The sequence below is a fragment of the Embiotoca jacksoni genome, unplaced genomic scaffold (assembly GCF_022577435.1).
Source record: "Embiotoca jacksoni isolate LCO1_2020_lvr unplaced genomic scaffold, fEmbJac1.0.p SCAF_21, whole genome shotgun sequence".
Lineage (NCBI taxonomy): Eukaryota > Metazoa > Chordata > Actinopteri > Embiotocidae > Embiotoca > Embiotoca jacksoni.
The window spans coordinates 11,327,950-11,344,606 of record NW_027185352.1 but is presented as its reverse complement, the minus strand read 5'-3'; the positions used below and the strand labels follow the sequence as shown (position 1 = coordinate 11,344,606).

Below are 16,657 nucleotides of genomic sequence, written 5' to 3'. Positions count from 1 at the left end.
TATACAATTTGTCTCTTAAGCACAATTTTAAGTTTATGTCCAGGGGATTAAATTATGGGTTTATTATTGAGTAAAAACAATGTACTGTAGATTTTTATATTGAATGACTTCTGAACCTAATTTGATAAATGTTTTATCATTGAGACTGGAAACATGCAAATGTTGTGGTCATTTGTAAATAAAGGTTTTCCTTTTACAATTGTGCATTTTTTTTTTATTTCTTATCAATTAGATATTTTTTTTATTGTCCAAAACATGGAGTGAACACATACAAGACTCCGGATGCTTTCAGCTCTAAAATGTATTTCCCACCGCTCACGGGGTTTCTTCCATCTTATCTTACAAAATATACGAATCCCGTCGAGGTGAAGAATAACGAACGTTTTCTCCTGGCGGAAAAGAAGCACGACGGCACTAATGCGGCACGCTGCTCTGCTGACGTGGCAAACCCCAGCAGTTGTTTTGTGGTGGAATGTGATACTTCCATATTTTTATGGTCACCTAAAAAAAAAAAAAAAAAATCCATTCCTTCAACAGAGTCCTGTTAAAGTCTCCCTCTGGTCTTTCTTACCATCAGCACAGTTTTTCTCTCTAATCGCACGCTGATTGGAGGGAAGTGAAACGCGTTGAAGGCGATGTTCCTGTAGCCCTCGATGAAGGCCAGAGGCTGGTGGGTGTCCCGGAGCAGCTGTATCGTGGTGGCGTTTGCCTCCATCAGTAGGTGGGAGTACCTTTTGATCTCGGGATTTGTGGGGCTTACGTCCTCTCGCTTGTCATATCTGTGGGGAAAAAGTAAGTCCAACTGCTGCAAAAACTTTAATAATAATAATAATAATAATAATAATAATATTGGGTGCATTTTAAGTCTAATTTTGAAAAACAATCCACCGACCTCCAGTTTCTGTTTTGTTCCAAGAAGCGCGAGACTCCAGTTTCAGCCGCAAAGGTGTCGATATGAACAAAGACATCTGAAAGTGAAAAAAAAAGTAACAATGGGAGGACATTGCGCATTTACGGCATGTTTTCCACGACAATGACAGAACAGTATTAAAAATGTGTACATTTATAAACTAAAAGAAGAAAATGATCACGTACTCTGAACATCACGGCTCACATTTTCAACACGGTTGAACGTATCAATGGCAGTGAAACTGATTCTATGACTGGGGGAGCTCCCTTGCGAATCCAAATGCGCCGTAAATGCTTCTAACCTGTTGTGGGCGGCAGCAGCTCGTGCAGTTCCTGCAGCCCTCGACCCCCCGGGTAGTTGTGGTGAGAAACGTAGAGACAAATGCTGGAGTACGCTGCATTCATCAACAGCTGGCCAACCACAACTACAGAGCCCAGTTTATACATCCAGGACTTCTGGTAGTTGCACAAACTAAAGCACACAAGAATATAAATAAAAACAAATTTAAAAAAAAGATTAGGAACATGAGCCAATGAAGTGGTTCATATTAAAAGAACTGCAACTTTCTAAAATTGTTCAGTCACACTGTTCATACTGGACAAACTAATACGTTTAAAAAAAAATAATAATAATAGGTCCTAATGCTCAACTCAAGCAAGAAAAGTTTTAAAGTTAATCAGCTCATCTTGCAGTGCTTATCTTTCATCTAAAAGTCACATTTGTCTGCGAAGCGGAAGTATTGGGATTTGTGTTTGACCTTACATGAAAGAGCATCCCCGCGCCGCCACCAAACTGAGCACAGGGAACGTGTAGATGATGAAACGCATCTCCTTGTGAGGCAGCAGCGAGTAGACGAGAATGAAGCCGACGGCGGGCAGCAGCAGCGGCCTCATCCTCCTGTCCAGGAGTCCGAAGGGAACAAAGAGCAGCGTGCAGCCCAGAGCACGAGGCACGGCGGAGTAAAAGTACCAGAGGAAGGGAGAGGTTTACTGGGCGGGAGAGTTGAGGAGAACTCGGTGAGTGGGATTCGGTGGACGAGAAAGGTTTGAAAAAGAACGCGCACCAGATCTCAAATGGCTCCACGCAAGAGGGAGCGGAGCGTACCGCGAGTAAATAAAAAGGATATTCCCCAGTTGGAGCTTTTGTTCAGAATAGTGTTGTACCACAACACCCGACCCTCGGGCCACAGCAGCTTCCTCCAAAAGAAGGTGTCGACGGCCACCGTCAGAGCTGCAGCAGACAATGGAAATGAAAACCATCTCGATGCACAGGTCAGTTCAGGTGTTTGGGTTTTTTTTTTGGGGGGGGGGGGGTTAATATTAGGCATGTATTATTTAGAGTATATACGCTGTACGTTCGCCACTAACCCAGTGACAAGATGCCGGCGGGAGCAGCGTAGCGGAAAAGCTGCAGCGGTCCCAGCTTCCTGCTCAGCAGCGATATCAGTAACATGAGGCCCGAGAAGATGCAGAGCTCTGACCGGAACACAACAATGACCAAAGCAGAGAGGCAGATGAACCGGCCATATTTCTGAGCCATCCAGGATGTGAATGCTACAAGAACTGGAGGGGAGGAGGGAGCGGGGAGAGAAAAAAAAAAAAAGGAAGATTTACTTTGTCGTCATTCCCCACCCCCCCACCCCACCCCACCCCAACAGAGATTTAGGAAAAAGAACGTTTTAAATCCAGTGTTTTTTGGATTGTAACGGTTATGACCGTCTCACCTATTGGAAATGCAAATACGTTAGGGAGCGTCCTGGTGCTGTAAAACATGAGATGAAACTGAGAAGCACAAGTCAGACAGAAAAGGCCCGCAACCGCGGAGCCAAACTGCCTCCTCGCCTCCGTCTGCATGTGCCACAGCGCACCGACCACGCACATTCCCAGGGAAGCTCGGACTGCAGAGAACACACAACACATTGAAAAGGTCCGTTTATACGGTTTACAGAAGGAGCACAAACGACTTTAACGCGTCTGTGGTTTGGCGGGAGGGCGGGAGGGGGGGAGGGGGGGAGGGAAATACAAACGAGGCGTTGTTATCTCTCGGATCGCTTGTACCTATAAGCTGAGCGTAGAACTTCGGGGCATCCAGCAGAGAGGACAGAAAAACAACGGGTGAGGAGAGCGCGGACAGGAACAGCGGCCCGAGGAAAGTGCGCGGCACCACACCGGGGAACTCGAGGTGGTCGTACTGAAATGACAGGAGAGGCACCTTCGTTGGTTTTTATAAAAAAAAAAAAAAAAAAAAATCTGCCGATGAAGATGGCGCAATGGGACTGGACGCGCCGAAAGGACGGCAAAATGGATCTTAACGCGGGATGTCGGCGGTTTCCTCGGTTCTTTCGAAATCGTGAAAAATAACGAAAACTTCGGCGTATTTTAAGAGAACAAACGCGATATGCACGATGCAGCAGCGCATTCATCAATATGCACGTATAACTTAATATCCACGGTTGTGCAAAAGTATAAATTGGTATGATTTGGAGCCGTCCAAATGAAATCAGCTAAAAGTTTTATTTGAAGTAACAAAATCGATCTTTTTCAACAAACACGGTGATCATTATTATGCATACATTTTTGAAAGAACATTATATATTTTTTTTGTATTTATTATATTTATTTCTTCAGCAATGGAATCATTTAGCTTTTATTTAACAGACTGCCATCATTCAGCTGTAAAATTTTAAAAAATATTGCATTTGAATTTTACAAAGTTTAACATCCATTTACCCTCTTTATGGCTTTTTTTTTTTTTTTTTAAAGTGACTGTAATTTTAATATTTAAAAACGTGTCTCCTCTACAAATGATAAAACTATTAAAACGGTTGAACCTTGAGTTGTTGTTTTTTTTTACCACTGGATCTGTTACCACATGTTTGTTTTGCTCTCTCTGGTGCTGTGTCCAGTTATCTTAAAGTAGCACGTGAAATGGCTGCTTACCTTGTCAAAGTTAAGTCTGTGATACAGAATGTCATGTGCCGCTTGTAAATTGAAGCTCTCTTCAACTTTAGTAAGCGGACAAATTAATAAATGCAAGAGAGCCACGGAAATTAATAAAGGCAGCAGCGGCGGCCCCCAAACATTCCCCTTTTCAGCCATGACAGCTGAAAGCTTTATTTCACGTCCGGTCGACGCCGGAAGTGAATGCTTCCGCACCGCTAAATTACCAACATCCTTGTACAAGTCGTGTGGTTGAGATTTCGTTTTTGATTCTAAACAAATATTTCATCCAAAAGGTAAAACAAAAATAATTTAATATAACTACGAGGCTTCTTGAATTTTCCACGTGCGGTTGGATTTTTTTTTTTTTTTTTTTTTTTGGTCCCGCGCGTGGCGGCTTGTCATTGGGTTCGCATTTGATTGACGGGCGCTCACAGCCAATGATTACAAGCCACAATTCTACCAAGAGGCTGACGCGGAAAACTAGAACCGCATCGTTTCTTTCTTTCTTTTTTTTTTATTTATTTTTTTTTTCTCCTTCCCTCCAACCACCGGCATGTAAATACCAGTTTATTACGCTTTGCATAGATACGGCTACCTCTGATTTAATGTTAAGAATAGTTCAATTATAGACGTGTCCGAGCTGCGCTGCACTTTTAATATCAGCGGGGGGGGGAAGCTTGCTTTGCGAGTGGCTGAAAGCGTGCGTCCTTGTTATGAAACCGGGTGTGAATTGATGGCCGAGATGCTGTCCACCGGTCCAGAGCCGCGGCTGCTGCGGATATTGTCTTGCGCCACTCTCTTTGTACTTTTACAAGTCACCGACGCCAAGAAGGATTTAAAAAGCGCCTGTTCAACCTGCCAGCAAATCACTGACAACTTCAACAAGGTCAGAGAGCCCCTTTTTTTTTTTTTTTTTCAAACCTTTTCCTTTGTTGTTGTTGTTTTTTTTTTTTTTCTCCCTCCTCATCTTATTGACATGAATAACTACGTTACCTTAACTACTTTAAATGCTCCCGGTGCGGTGTCTTTTTTTTATTTTTATTTTTATTTCCTGTTTCTTGTACTAAATTATACGACCGGTTATTTTTTGTATTTTTTTTTGTGTTTTTTTGTGTTTTTTTTTTTTTTAGGGCTTTGAGAGAACAGCAAAGCAGAACTTTGGAGGAGGCAACACAGCCTGGGAGGAGAGGAAACTGTCAAAATACGAGACCAGGTGAGGGCAAACTACAGGTCACCAGAGCTGCGTTTTGCCTGGTCCTGTCCTACACATATTATTTTTTATATAACAAAATAAAAAAACAAAATAAAACAGTTCGTGCGCGAATCCAAACCAACACCTGCAGAGATTGTTCAGGCGCAACCTCAAAACCATCTTACTTTTTTTTGTTTGTTTGTTTGTTTGTTTGTTTTTGTTTGTTCCTTCTTTATCAGACAACTGCTGTTAGTTTATTTATTCCGCTTCCCTCTTAACTTCCTCCTCTCGCGTGTCCGTCGTGGTTCGCAGTGAGATCCGTCTGATGGAGATCGTGGAGGGACTGTGCGAGAGCAGCAGCTTCGAGTGCAACCGAATGGTGGAAGAGCACGAGGACACTTTCGAGACCTGGTGGTTCAAGAGGTGGGTGTCGGTTAATGCGACAACAACGACAAAAAACAACAACAACAACAAACTGTCGGTGTCATCGCGATTCAGTGGTAATTTGGTTGGATTTAAAAGAGGTGCGATATAACCAGCTGTCCCACGGTGTGACGTCACCGGTCACTGCAGAAAAGACACCGTTAGAAACAAATGGAACAATAAACACAATAAGGGCTGAAACTCCGAGCAAACTAGAAGCTAAACAGGAGTTACACCGTCGGCGCGAATTGTTTGATGAAGAACTCGCAGAGTTTCTTCCGGACTGAAAAGTAAACAGCTGGTAACGTCATGCAGCGATAGCTTATAAAAGACAAGTAACCTCACCTTACTGTGTCAATATGTTATGGGGTTGTTTTTTTTGTTGTTTGTTGATACGCGGTTACAACCAGTCCGTCCACTAACTGGGTCCACGCGATGTGGCTTTACAATCGAACGGTTTCGTCAAAGATTAGGCCAAACTGCTTGAAAACGAGAGACTCGCTATCGCCTCTTGAAAGCGGCGTTACGAGACGGGACCTTGCACGTCGCGCCTTTTTTTTTTTTTTTTTTTTTTTTTTTTTTTTTTAAGATTCGTAACGGTACGGCACGACTTGGCGCCCAAATGAAAAGGCCGAACGGGCGATTGGGAAAACGGGACGAGTATCAGTTAAAAGACGCACTCCACTCGGCAAGGTGCGGTAAACCCTCCGCTCTCCCTGTTCTGCTCCGCTCCAGGAAAACAAAGCATCCCGATCTGCACAAGTGGTTCTGCGTGGACGCCCTCGAAGTGTGCTGTCCAAAGGGGACATTTGGACTCGACTGCAATGGTGAGGAAAATCCTTCAATACACACCGGGGTGGGGGGGGGTGGGTGAGGGGGAGGGGGGGGGCGTCACTTAAAGCCTGCGCATTCGTTCCGTCTCTGGCAGATTATACAGCTAAAAAAAAATAATAATAATAATAACACACGACGTATTGTAAACGGTGAACCCCGAGAATAAGCGGAGCGTGACTTAAGCTTGTCTCCCCCGCTTATTACAAGCGTGCGCCGGAGGCTCCGAGAGACCCTGTCACGGGAACGGACTGTGTGACGGCGACGGGACTCGCGGAGGGACCGGAGAGTGCAGCTGCGACCGCGCTTACCGAGGGGAGCTCTGCCTCGACTGCATCGACGGCTACTTCAGCGAAGAGAGGAACGACACCTTCTCCCTGTGCGCAGGTACGACGCGATCCCCCCCCCCCGCCGCCGACGACGCCGTCAAAACTTCCCCGGAAGGAGCGAGGGAGGGCGGCGGCGGCGGCGGCGGGCGGCGGGCTTGTCGTTCCTTCCCGTGATCCCGAGATCGAGCTTCCGCTTTCCTCCCGCAGAATGCCACCCTTCTTGCAAAACCTGCGCCGGAGCCACCGACCGGGACTGCGACGAGTGCAAAGAAGGCTGGGAGGAGGGTGGCTCGGAGGAGGGTGGCCGGGACGCCTGCGTCGGTAAGAGGGCCCGGTAATAATCATCCCCCCCCCCCCCACCCCCCTTTGTTACTTTGTGCGCGGGCGGCGGCCTCCCTGTGACTGCGGGTCTGTCTTTGACGTGTTGCAGATGTGAACGAGTGCTCCGGAGAACCTTCTCCGTGTGAAGAAGACCGATACTGCCTCAACACGGAGGGGTCCTACTCCTGCGAGGGTGAGGGGACACGCAGCGTCCTCGGGCGTCACTCCGTCACTCTTGTTTGCGCAACGTTTTTTTTTAGTCTGAACGTTTCAGAAATATCCAAGTTGCACCAGTGCATGTTTTTTTTTGTTTTTTTTCCCAACGTCATTTGTAATAATAAATCGACGACTTTGAAAACTTGTGACCGTTAGGGCGATTGAGGTGTCGTAAAACGCGTCGTTTATATATATTTTTTTTACTCCCCCCCCCGACGGCTGTCGAACAGGGGAATCATCTGATCGCTGCTTATTGAAAGAGTTTTCTGTGATATTTATCTAATATCTATTTATCTCTGCGTGTGTGTGTGTGTGTGTGTGTGTGTGTGTGTTTGTGTTTGTCCCTGGAAGCCTGTGACGGAGTGTGCTCCGGCTGCACCGGAGCCGGTCCCGATATGTGCCGGTCCTGCGCCGGCGGCTACCAAAACACAGAGGGCACCTGCACAGGTACGAAGCCAGTAATTCGCTATTCGCTATTATTGTTTTTGTTTTCTCCACATTTTTCATCATTTTGGCGGTTTGATCGGTGCACGGGATTTCATTTCGGACCCGGACGGGCGCAGCGCGGCGTCCCGCGGCCACCACTTTACCCCTCGTACCGGCCGACGGCTCCCAACTCAAATCTCAATGGGCAAATCTCAACTCAACTCTTGAGCCGCGCGTGAACTCTTTTGTGCGGAAACTCGCATTAAAAGGGACACGCAAAAGACCGAAGTGTCCCAATTCCTTTTGATCCCTTGTACTTTTTTTTTTTGGGGGGGGGGGGGGGGGGGGGGGGGCTACACGATTTAAAAGGATCGCCTCGCGCCGCTATACGTCCGTTCTTGAATCATTCGGGTGTTAACTTTGAATGGCGCGATCGGCGCGCTGCCGTCGTGTGTCTTCCAGATGTCGACGAGTGTTCTCAGGCCGAGTCGGTGTGCACGAAGGAGCGCCAGGAGTGCGTCAACATGCCGGGCAGCTACGTGTGCACGTGCCCCGGTGGCTACGAGGAGCGGGACGGCGAGTGTGCCCAAACACCTCAGCAGGGTGAGGATCGCCGTTCGGTTTGAGGACCCGGTTCATTACGCAGTCTGAAAACCTCCAGGAGGTCTCGGCGGGGACGTTCTCAAAGGAGCCTCAAATATTATGTTCAAATGAATGTCATTTTTCAAAATTTCTTCGTTTTGGATTGTAAACTTCGGCCATCTGACCGTAACCAGTTGACGGCATTGTGTACGGGGGAATTTCCGATAATGTAATTGTTGTTAAAAAAAAAAATGAACACGAGTTCACATGTGAACATTTTCAAACATGACTTCCTTTGTCGCCAGATGAAGAAGAGGAGTCGGAAGCGTCCGAGACGACCACGAGTCCACACCGCGAGCTTTGATATCAAATCTTGCGCCCAGTTCGGAGGGAACTCTTGACATTTTGTGCCACCCGAAGGCCTTCGTGACGAACTGTCAGCTACATGCACTTAATGACCCGGCTGCACTCAGAACGGACCTCAGCCGTCAGGACGGAGTTTTTCCAGCCGCTATTCACGGATGAACGGACAGGGAAAAAAAAAGAGACATTTAATGCTCTCGGTGCGCTGTTGCTGCCGCTTGTTGTTCCTCTGGTGTGCTCAAACTACCACTTGTCTTTGTTTGTTGTGTGGTTTTAAAACTCGAGGTGTTTCAATAAAGGCGAATTATGTTCAGTTTATCATTAAGGGGTCTCGTAAATGTGATATTTTCTTGTTCTTTCTCAGCATTTGTGGGTTTTTTTCCCCGAGCAGCAAACGTGGAGTAGCGTTTCAGTGATCATCGATGGCCACAAGGTGGCACTGTAGCCTCATGAAACGTGGTGGACACTCAACAGTGAGTCTGTAAGATGAGAGCATTACTTAAATTGATCCAGGAGGGACTAGAAGGTGTGTCTCACTGGTTTTATTCAACCTACCCTCATAACTCCGAGTCATTTTTTGATGCACAGCCACGTTGTGGTGGCTTATTATTACAATGATATTCTATATCTTTATCCCCCAGCATTCAATATCCTAAATGTCAAAAGGATTCTGTCGCACATTAATCCATAAATTTACTACGAGGCCTGACCTTCGCTGACATTTTTACTCTTTTAAAAGTCTGCAGCCCCGTCACCACTCTGGTGTTCAGGTGTTTCTTGGAAAGGGGCCCTTCCTCCGGCACCGCGTGGATCAAAGCATATTTTCCTAAACCAGGTCTCACCTTGCAATAAAGCGTCCTGGCTTCCTGTGGGATGATGTCAGCTGTTTTGACTCGACAGGCCTTCTGAAGGTGGAAGGAGCCGCCAGTTGATACCTGCCTGAGCTGGTAGTGAGGCTAGTGAAGATGCAATAACAACACAGACACTCACCCAACCCCTCCACGTTTCACCCACGGACGTTAACTCCACTATGTGTGAAGGGTCTGTCAGGGGAAGATGGGCGAAGGCTCTTAAATGTACTGCAGTATACGTCTTTTTTTAAAGGCTGTCGTGGCTACACTGATAAAATCTGAATACCCAAAATTTTTCTCAGAATATCAAACTTTTTAAGACATCTTTATTAGCATGATTAAAGCAACAATTTAATAGGAGCACGAGGGAGATAAGCAGTGCCAAAGCAGCAACAAATTTTTTTTTAAATGATGTCTTATCAATACCTCAAAGGAGAAAGCGTGTTTTTTTTATGAGGGGTTAGGCAAGATGAGGGCTCAAATCAGAGAAACCAAGAGAGCGCATGAGTCAGCATCCTGACTAACACACGAGTCACTGTACCTGCTGCTGATGCCGCAACACCCATTTAGGTGAACGTAGCCCTTTCTGGATATATATATTTGTTATGATGTTTCATCCCTCGGAAACAAGATACGTCCACACCACCGCAGTGGCAGAACAGCTCAAGCGGGAGAGTTTAGGGATCATGTCGCAGCAAGCTGATGCTGAGAGACTGGGCACCATGAGTAATCGCTGTCGATTCACCCGCCTTTTATTTTTTTATTTATTTTTTTATTACTCACAGGGTTTACTCGCTACACGCCGAAGCATTGCAGCGGCGGAGATTTTGTGATTCAGTCTGGAGGAATAAGTTCACTTACGGTGTCTTGTCTTATCAGCCCGAAGCACAAAGCGGGTCTGCGAAAGAGGGTTTCAGCTCATTTATCCAAAGGTGCGCGGTTTGGCCAGCTGTCGTCTTGGTGTCAGAATTTCTTGGCCCTTACAAATGAACCAAAACATAAAAGGAAAATTCCAGTATCTTTTAAGCTGGGTCTTATTCTAATGAACATTGTATGGTTCACGCTGACTTTGCACTTAACCACCAAGTCCCCTTTGAAGTGGATCCTTTACGTGGAGGTATAGCAGCTAAACCCGGAAGGCCATTTAGTTGTTTTTTTTTACTTTTGGTTAGACTCTGGGGAAAGCTTTCCACGTGGTGAATGTTAAATGAAAATGTACACAATTTTTCTGAATATACTTGTTCAGTCGGAGTTTATGTTTCCCAAATCCGTTTGTGCAACCCTGCAGCTCAATTTGCAACCCTGCAGCTCAATTCAAACGCTGCAAGTCGTGCTGTTTGCGCCGATATACCTGCTATGCATACCAGCCTCCTTCCAAGTATCCAGAGAAGAGAGGCTACTGAAACCTCCATCCATCCGTCCATTATCTAGAGGCTGCCTGCGTTATCCTGAACAGTCACGGGGGTGGCGGAAGCCTATCCAAGCCGAGTTCAGGCCGAGGGCGATTTCTACTTAAATATATTCAATATTAAATAATAATACATTGCAGAGTTATGAAATTAAAAAAAATAAGACACTTTCACTTTTGTTGGGTACCGTGTCACAAAACTAACTGTTAAGGATGAACCTTCTTCAAACTAAAGTTCACTGATCGGTAGTATCGTACCGCTTTCCATTATAACGGTGGCGCTGCTTCAGCACCCCCTGCTGGTGGTACGCGGTTTATACCATCAGTCAAAATGGCTTTTTTTTTTTTTTTTTTTTTTTTACAGTTACGTTTAAGTGTCGAGTTCCCCCTCATTACTGCAGGGGCAGTTGCACCCCCCCCGAGGTTTACAGCGGCAACCGCGCCCAGCCATGGATACGACTGTTCAAAGTAAGGCCCGTGTCGAAAAACACGAGACTTTTGCCTTGAACAACTGAAATAATCCCTTTGCATCTCTTATCAGTTTGGTATAACATCAGCGACCGTATGTCATAATGAGAGGTGTTTGTACGGTTGAATTTTTTTTTTCTTTTCTTCGCACGATCGGGTTACGATGTTCCACGTCTTACAGTGAGCGCGGGGGGGGGGGGGGGGGGGGGCAGATAGGTCTCCGGGACCCTGCTTCTCAGTTTCACCGTTTTGAACTTGTGACCCCCGTCTTCGACAGCTGCTCTAACCGCTGGGCTTGCCTGCCGTGAAATGAAGGGTTCTGTTTATTCCGGACGCGGGCCTGCCTCTTCGCGCAGCTCAGCGAATCCCTCGTCCGATTCCACAACGCGTGCGCTCGTGCGATGTGCGCGGGCGCTCCGCGGCCGGAGGGGCACCCCGCTCTTTTCCCCTCGACTTTGCGGTGTTTTTTTATTTTTTTATTTTTTACTTCTTCTGCCGGTAAACCTCAGCTGTGAAGCACATGGTCCAGCTGGAGCGCGGGGGGGGAGGGAAGGGGGGGGGGGGGGTGTGTGACTGCGAGGACACCGACGGGAGAGGGGGGGCGGGGGGGGGGGTTACCGGGAAACGGCCTAAGCGTCAAGCGGAGCAAGGAAAAACGCGCTCGCGGAGGAGAGCCGACAGCGCCACAATCTCGTCCATTCAGAGGCGCTTTATATTTTAGCTGGCTGGGACACCCCCGGCTCTCTGTTCCTTGGCATGAAATTGCGGCGCTGACTCGCCTCCTCCTCGTTCATCAGCGGTTAAATCTCAGGGCTGGTTTTTTTGTTGTTTTTTTTTTTTCCCAAAGCTATCCTTAGACAACAATCTTCATTGTTCCATTGTAAGGCAGTGGGACAGAGATAATCATAGTGCCGAGGTACACTGAGGATAACTGCACGCTAAACCAGAAGCCAGATGTGGCACCATGTGCTTTTGTTGTCTGTCAGTGGTCTGCGCCGCCTCTGATGTCAGGCACTCCTTAAACTCGCTGCCCTCTCTGATGCGGTTTGGGTTCGCCTTCCTTTCGCCCAGCTGGATGCTCGACTGCCAACGACCGAGCCCGACAAATGGGGGAACTCTTGACGGGCTGACCCAGCTGGAGCTCATCTGCAGAACCTACTCAAGGCGCCGGGCCCGAATCTTCCCCGTCGGGGGCTCTGAAAAAGGTGAAAAGAGCCCCCCCCCCCACCACCACCACCGTTGTAGCAACTGACGCTCTTGCTCCGCGACGCGTTAGATGGAGGACAGGGGAGCGGCTGGGGCTGCAGCTCCCGTTGCTCGCCCCGAGGTCAAGGAGGGGAAATTGAAAATGTGTGCTGTGCGCCTTGCAGTCTTGCGTGACCCCTTGAATGCTGGATTTCTTTTTTGTTTTCTTTTTTTTTTATTTGTGTCATCCTGTTTGTATCAAAAGGCTTCATTGTGCACTCTCACGTTCTGAATAAAGGCTCGTCATCGCAGTCCAGATGAGCGAAAGGACGGTTTACGTATACGTGACCAATCAGTATCTGAGCAACGGACCGATACTTGAACTGCACCGCAAGTGACGCTTGAGAGCTTCTGTACCACGCCGGCGGAACTGCGGGATATTTCACAACATGTGCAAGAACAGCGCCGTCCGCTGGCGGCTAACCTTTAATATCTACGGTTACGCCGGTCAACATTCACCACGGCTGGTGCAACTTGAGCTGAAGGATTTCAGATTTTCAAGTCACGACTTTTATTGGAGAAACTGATTATGATGTCTGTTCAGCATTGCTTCACACCCTGTCACGATTGTGATAGGTATAGGTATATATATATATATATATATATATGGACTTTATGGTTTTGTGTTACACCAAAGCACCAACCGACAGTGACATCGCCGCGTGGTTTGCGAACGGCCACGATGAAGCGTTCCTATTTTGCCCGACGCCACCTTGCTTGCTCGGAGCGGTTCGGAGCCGGAAGTGACCATGTTTGGACGAGCTGGGGAGGAGGAGCGAGTTGCGGATCCGATTCGATCCTTTATGTGCGGTCTACGAGCACGGGCTATTTTTTTTTAATTTTTAATTTTTTTTATGAAAGCTACATGTTCGATTCAAATTTAATAGAATTTGTCCCCAATCACTTACACCTAACATGATTGTGATTGTCACCGTGGGCCAGAATGCCGACGCTGCATTTCCTTAACGTGTTTTAGATTGATGAACACCTTTCCTTGCAGTATATACGGCTCACTTCTGATGGGAAAACAAACATAATGTAAATCTGAATTATTTAGGTCATGAGATTTTTTTTTTTTTTTTTTTTTTTTTTCACAACAACATGTACCGGGGGCCTGAAGCAACGGCGAAATAATAGATTAGCAAAACATTCAATAACGCCGGTGTTTTCCTTTCATATGTGAAAATGATATTCTACCTGGGACTATTCTGTTTTCAACAAGAGTATGAATCAATCCAAACATTGTTAATTATTCAGCACGTTATGTGGCCCTGCTGGTTCATTGTGCTGGGAATGAAAAGTTGGAGAGAAAATAGTCATTTTACTTCCGCTTAAAAAAAAAAAAAAAAAAAAAAGTAACATCGGCTTTTCTTTACCCGGGCGCCAAACGGTGTAAGTACTCTGTATTTATACCGCAAGAGCTGTAAATGGGAGTGAATGTGACACGATTGTTTTTGCTGTTTTCTTTTTAATAATAATAATTAAAAAAAAAAGATGGCAGTATCAGTTAAGTGGCCTAATACTGTACACTTTTGCACTGCCTCCGATGAATAGTGTAACGACCAAATAGAGGTGTATTTCCCCTGAGGGGAAGATGGAGAGAGAGGAGGAGGGGGGGAAGAGGGGGGGGAAGGAGACAGGGAGTGGCGTGGTTCGAGCTGGCACGCTCTCTGGCTGCTCAGAGGTTTCACAGACAGGTAGGACGGACCGATGTTACCCACTTTTGTTTGATCTTAAAGCCAGCGCCCATGTCTGTGTGTGTCTCTTGTCTGCACGCGCGCACATCTGCGCGTTGCGCGCGAGCGCCTGCATAACAGCGTGATGAGATTTGGCCTGTGCGCGCTCCGTGTGCAGCACCACGGTGTGACTGCATCGTCTGGCCTCTGATCTCGTACACCCATCGGGAATGAGAGGAGACAGAGAGGCCACTTTGATCTCCCAGGGACTTTTTTTTTTTTTTCTTTTCTTTTCTTTTCTTTCTTTCTTTCTTTTTTTTTTTTTTTAAAGAGACTCTGCAGTCCTCCCTCTGCAAAATCTGCAGATCTTTTGTTTTTTTTTTTGTTTTTGTTTTTTGAGATGCTAAACTGGAAGTCAAATGAGAAAGGGCGCTTTGTTTAAATCGCATGTAAAATAGTGGGAGGGGTTTTTTTTTTTTTTTTTTTTTGGGGGGGGGGGGGGTTTCTATAGGGCTTTTTCAGATCGTGCGCGCGCATGCGAAAGCCTCCTTGTAAAAAAAAAACAACAAATAAACCACGGCTGTTGCACGCAGAATCAGATTAGATTCTAATTTCCATTTCTGTCTTTTGTTCAAAGCAGCAATGCGGCCATCAGACCTGGATGGGCCATCAGACCTGGATGGGCCATCAGACCTAGATGGGCCATCAGACCTGGATGGGCCATCAGCCCACCCCCCCCTCCTGCGGCACCATCGTTTCGGAGACGCACAGACTTTGCGCCACCTCCGTGATCGGTTTGGTTGAAAGTTTAGATACTTTTTTCTTAAGTCTGTATGCTGTTAACATGGACCATAACATTGGTTTATAATGTTAAATATATCCTTCAATTAAAAAAAAAACAAATACACAACACGCAGCCAATCACACGCCACCGGTGTCTGGCCGCTGCCATACATTTAGTGTATTTCTTTTGTGAACATGCAAAATTCAAACTAATCTGGAATAAACACTTCCAGCAGTATAAACTTGTTTTGGCTATAGGGATCAAGCCTATTCTTTCTCCGTTATAGTATCGTCTGTATCTGACACATCCAAGCTCAAAAGATGAATTGCAGGCAATCAAAGTTTAGATTTGGAACATCCAGAGGACTCGTCTCTGGATACCTCCGGAGCCAAACGAAAAGCTTTCGTAAGTCAAGTCGTAGAGAGTTCCAGGCAGATGTTCAACACCTGCTTTGGTTTTCATGCTAAGTTAAAAAAAAATAAAAAATAAAAAAAAATGAATCGAACTTTTAAAACCTAAACTCTAAAAATAGGTGTATCATGTAGGTGATAGTATATCCCAGTTCACTCTGGGGGAGTAAAGCTTTTTGCCGTGAATAGGCAGCATATTGTATTGTTAACCTATTTTAACACCTGCAGTAACATAAAACACCAGCTCACTTCCCACATCAAAGGCATACTTCTCTCGAACTGTTCGACCCGTCTTCAAAGTATTTTCCAAATCTTTTCTCTCAAACCAGCAGTAAAACTCCGAAGGAGGCGGAGAGGCCCCAGTTGGTTTCTCCCCGTAGCGCTCTGTGTGTGTGTGTGTGTGTGTGTGCGCGTGCCCGTGTGTTGCCATGGCGCTCGGGCGGTGTTGACACTGAAGGGTGTAAACAGGAGGAGAAGGAACAAGGCATCGGTGTGTGGGGGAATCGACCAGGTCACGTACAGGCTCCGGCAGACGACGACGGGTCTGGGCTGCGGGGCGGATCGGTGAGGCTGGAAGGTTCGCCGGTTTGATTCTGTGTGTGTGTGTGTGTGTGTGTGTGTGTGTGTGTGTGTGTGTGAGACCCCCCCCCCGCTGTGAGAAGCTGAATCCACACTCCGGGCCACTTTAGAGAAACAAGACTCCTGTTTGTCCGCTGCATTTCCTTAACCGGCGTGACTGATTTTCATTTGCCGGAGTCTGATAATGTGAACGATTGATTATTTCGAGCACGGACAGATTTGGAACTCGGGGTTTCCAAACGCTTTCGCGAAGTTGTCCAAACAATCAGACGAATCATTTCACGGCGGAAGAAGAAGAATTTGACCATATCGCCGTTGCTTCGTTTGGGCAATCCGAGCCTGAACCCAGGCAATCTCAACATTTTCCATGTTGTTATTTTCAACACACACACACACACACACACACACACACACACACACACACACACAAATAGTTAATAAACAGGCCATTTGAATCTATGTTTATTCTTCTTGCCCGTTGGGGAAAAGCAACAAGCTTTAAAACCAGTATTATTCACCTTATGAGGTTTTTATGTTAGTGGTTGCCTATTTACACATCCAGCAGACATAGCAGCATTAGCGTTCATTTGGAGCCATGTTTCTGGCCTCCTGACAAAAGTCCAATATTTGCTGTATTTACGTTTTAGTCTCTATGAACACCTGAGAGATACATCATTGTTTTGGTTTTTTTTGGGCTATTT

At 46.4% G+C, this 16,657-nt stretch overlaps 2 protein-coding genes across 3 annotated transcripts; one reads left to right on the top strand and one right to left on the bottom strand.

The window, feature by feature from the left end:
• Positions 1–283: 283 nt before the first annotated feature.
• On the bottom strand, positions 284–4,008 carry alg12 (ALG12 alpha-1,6-mannosyltransferase). The gene is made up of 9 exons (XM_069156934.1): positions 3,850–4,008; positions 2,968–3,100; positions 2,634–2,807; positions 2,278–2,472; positions 2,035–2,140; positions 1,673–1,894; positions 1,212–1,381; positions 893–968; positions 284–779 (listed from the first exon to the last, which is right to left on the bottom strand). Exons 1-9 carry the CDS (start codon positions 4,006–4,008, stop codon positions 545–547), a joined length of 1,470 nt encoding a protein of 489 aa, XP_069013035.1. The 3' UTR covers positions 284–544.
• A 303-nt stretch (positions 4,009–4,311) lies between these two features.
• Positions 4,312–8,860, top strand: creld2 (cysteine-rich with EGF-like domains 2). 2 transcript variants are annotated; one of them, XM_069156932.1, is made up of 10 exons: positions 4,313–4,738; positions 4,983–5,065; positions 5,357–5,467; positions 6,203–6,294; positions 6,509–6,685; positions 6,835–6,948; positions 7,058–7,141; positions 7,516–7,611; positions 8,053–8,193; positions 8,478–8,860. In XM_069156932.1, the coding sequence occupies exons 1-10, from the start codon at positions 4,586–4,588 to the stop codon at positions 8,534–8,536; spliced, it is 1,110 nt and encodes a 369-aa protein (XP_069013033.1). In that variant the 5' UTR covers positions 4,313–4,585; the 3' UTR covers positions 8,537–8,860. The 2 variants fall into 2 exon arrangements, with proteins under 2 accessions (XP_069013034.1, XP_069013033.1); XM_069156933.1 differs by lacking the exon at positions 7,058–7,141 and having other exon boundaries at positions 4,312–4,738.
• Positions 8,861–16,657: the final 7,797 nt, after the last annotated feature.